This window comes from Pseudoliparis swirei, chromosome 2 (assembly GCF_029220125.1).
Source record: "Pseudoliparis swirei isolate HS2019 ecotype Mariana Trench chromosome 2, NWPU_hadal_v1, whole genome shotgun sequence".
Taxonomy (NCBI): domain Eukaryota; kingdom Metazoa; phylum Chordata; class Actinopteri; order Perciformes; family Liparidae; genus Pseudoliparis; species Pseudoliparis swirei.
The window spans coordinates 21,457,956-21,461,144 of NC_079389.1; the positions used below are offsets into that span (position 1 = coordinate 21,457,956).

The 3,189-nt window shown below is 49.0% G+C and overlaps 1 protein-coding gene across 6 annotated transcripts in view; it reads right to left on the minus strand.

Moving 5' to 3' along the window:
* Positions 1 to 445: 445 nt before the first annotated feature.
* The window catches only part of usp9 (ubiquitin specific peptidase 9), a 47,489-nt gene continuing 44,745 nt past the window's right edge, over positions 446 to 3,189 (minus strand). For all 6 annotated transcript variants that reach the window (XM_056436245.1, XM_056436280.1, XM_056436271.1 and 3 more), the window contains 4 exons: positions 3,179 to 3,189; positions 2,420 to 2,449; positions 1,259 to 1,351; positions 446 to 866 (listed from right to left, as the gene is read on the minus strand). The exon at positions 3,179 to 3,189 is cut by the window's right edge and continues 202 nt beyond it. In XM_056436245.1, the coding sequence (XP_056292220.1) occupies positions 573 to 866; positions 1,259 to 1,351; positions 2,420 to 2,449; positions 3,179 to 3,189 (428 nt within the window). In that variant the 3' untranslated portion in view covers positions 446 to 572. The remainder of the gene's footprint in view (positions 867 to 1,258; positions 1,352 to 2,419; positions 2,450 to 3,178) is intronic.

Genomic DNA, 3,189 nt, shown 5'->3' on the forward strand with positions numbered 1-3,189 from the left:
TGAACCGTCCTCCGATGGCAGAACAAACTTTACTGCCGAGCATGGGCGATAAAACGAAGTGGAGTCGTTGTCTTCTTACAGCTTTTTTTGGGCATTTTTTCTTATTTATAATATCCATTTTGTTTTGTTTTGTGTGTTTTGTTTTTTCCCTCCTCTCTCCATAATATCTGAGACGTCTCCCAAACGGCAAACCACAGAGTTATGCTACCGGGGGGTCCGAGCAGTCAGGAACATTAACATACTATGTACACCTTTTCATCGTCGGCTCCGGCTAGTCGGGGCTTTCTCCAGCAGAACTCTTGTCCTCCGCTCGCCAGCAGGGCCCCCCGCCCCCAGGCCAGGGGAGAGCGCCGCCCTAGAGGCCAACGGGAGACAGGCGGCTGGGAGCCCGGGCTCTGCTCTGCCCTGGGGCCAGAGAGAGAGGAGGAGGAGAGCGAGAAAGAGAGCAGAGAGAGAGAGAGAGAGAGAGAGAGAGAGGCCCGACAAGGAGCTCTGTTGACCGAAGGATGAGAGGAAGGAGAGCGGGACGATGGATGCTTGAGGCACAGCAGAAGAGGAGAGGGGGGGGGCCGTTACTCCTTAGGTGGGGCGGGCGCCGGGGTCGTGGTGGGTGCGGGGGCCGGGGCCTCGGCGGGGGCCGGGGTCGGGGCCTCGGCGGGGGCCGGGGCCACCTCCTCGGTGCTCTCCCAGTTATCTTGTGCTCGCGGGCCTGGGCCGGGAGTGGGACCAGGACCAGGGCCAGGGCCAGGGGACGGGGCGGTCAGAGCGGGCCCCGGAGTCGGGGCCGAGGCAGGACCCGGACGCTGAGGGTTGTTCATGTGCTGCGCAGCGGGCCCGGTGTACGGCTGCCCGTGGGGGTGGTTGTTCTGTTCGGGGGGGGGGGGGGTAAACAACAACAGTTTAATTAAAAACAGATGCAATTAACCTAATGCGACGAATCAACTAACAAATACTGTCCGTGTATTAAAACTTAAGAAACTAAAATAAATCGCCGTGGGGACGGGCCTACCACATCTAAAGCGTCAGCCTGATGACGCCACGCCAACAGTAAACACAACAATCCCAAAGAGCCCACAGGCGTGTTGAGGTCAAAGGTCAGGGGCGTCGTATGTGTACAGACTGAACAGCCCTCAGAGGGGGAACTCGTAATTTGTGACACTGGGCTACGGAAAATAAACTCGATTGAAAAGCAACCAGAAAGCACTTGTAACGCCAGCGCCGGCCACCAGGGCGGCGAGCGGGAGCCGTGACACGCTACCTGCTGAAGCTGCATGGTTCCCGGCGGGTACAGGGAGGTGTCCTCGGGGGGGGACGAGTCCTGGTCGTCCGGCGCTTCCTGTTCGTCCGGCTCCTGAGAAAACACCACATGGACGTTATCCACAAAATTACAGTTTCATCCGGAAAAATAGTGTAAAAAAAAGAAAAAGGTAGGACTACACTTTTATAGGAGAAACTGAAATAACGTGCACAGCAGGAAAGGCTCGTCCCGGGGTTGTGTGTGTGTGTGTGTGTTGGGGGGGAATTGTGTTACGCTGGCAGGTAGATCAGGTGTGTATGGGATTCAATAGCGTGTGTGTGTGTGTGTGTGTGTGTGTTCTACACAGAGAGCATCCGGCTGCTAATTCTTTAGATAAACGCCGCCCTCTGTGTTTTCACTTGTTAAATAACATATATTGTGTTGTGTCTAACATGTGTGCGCGCGTATAGATAAATATTACATCATGATGGGAAGTCACAAGTGGAAATACAACAGATTCATCAGGCTATCAACAGATGTGGAAGCGTGAGCATCAGAAACCTTCCTCATATGTTCTTTAATAAAAACATTTAGACTGCCTTTGGAATCAACCAACTTCTGAGAGCTTTTGTCAAAATGTGTCCCACTTGTCCTGAAATGAGCAAATCTCCCAACTAATAGGTGAGCACGTCAAAGGTTAAATGCCAAATTGGAGTTAAAAAGAGCCTCTTAATACTTCATTACTAATAGTATATCGGCTACCCGGCCGAATGAAAAGAGTCTCTCTTAAAGGCACAGCCTCACATTTAAAACGCCGTGAACTGAACACTAAAGTGTAGATGAGGCTCAGAGCTTCCATCAGATGCAGTTTGAGTTTAAGAGGAAGCAGATATTTGTAATAAATAAATAAGTAAGCGCACTAGAGCAGTTTGTGGAGCCTAACTTGAATCTCCTGTTTTTACGCAACACTTGCGTCACATTGATGAGGCGTAGAAATCTGGGACGAATCCTCGAGGACTCGAGGCTCCCGGCCTCCGATGACGAGCTACGGGAAACTCTGACGTGTGCAACTCTCGCTAAAAGTGTCTAAACATTTGGACAGCTGTTGGTTTCTTTCAGAAAACAAGAAAAGAAAAGGATGTGTGGTCGTGTCCTTCCTGTGTGTTGTGGTGACATACTGACCTTCCCTGGGCTTCCCTGAGTACACTTGAGCTGCGTGTGGAAGATTACAGGAGAAGTGTCACTTGACTGGATTTGTCAACATGAAATACAAGCAACTTATTTCACAGAACAAAGAGTTGAAGATGATCATATATTTGTATGCAGTCGACGCTCTTAGGGAGGACAGGGAACATGGAGCGGCTTGTTGGAATCAACCAACGGCTCAAATTCATCTATGTCAAGATTGTTTCATTATTACTTTAAAAAAATAAACATTTATTTTATCAAATGTCAGAAAAATCTACAAGCCCAAGAAACTCAAATATATGCAACGTATAAAGACACGTAAAGGGAAAACGATGAATCAATCAAACTCGCGTGGTTTTTTATATGTTGTTGTTGTGTTTGTTGCTTTATGGACTCATGAGTCTAGAATAAAATACATATAAACTGTTGCTCATGAATTCAATGCAGTACTTAATTCATACTTCAGTGTTGCGTGTGTATACATAAATAAATACCCAGTACCAGCTGACCCTGTGTAGGAGAACAGTAGTGTTTACGTGTATTGTTTACACATTACCGTGGCAGCATCGGGCCTTAGAGGCACGTTTTACTGGGGTGTTTTTCTATTATTCATATATGTGCATGTCCTTGGCACCGAGTTTGAGGATGATGTCAAACTGGCATTGTAGTGCTCATGTGTATGTGTGTGTGTGTGTGTGTGTGTGTGTGTGTGTGTGTGTGTGAGACGGGGACATTGGCGGTGCCGTGATTTACCTCCTCGGGAC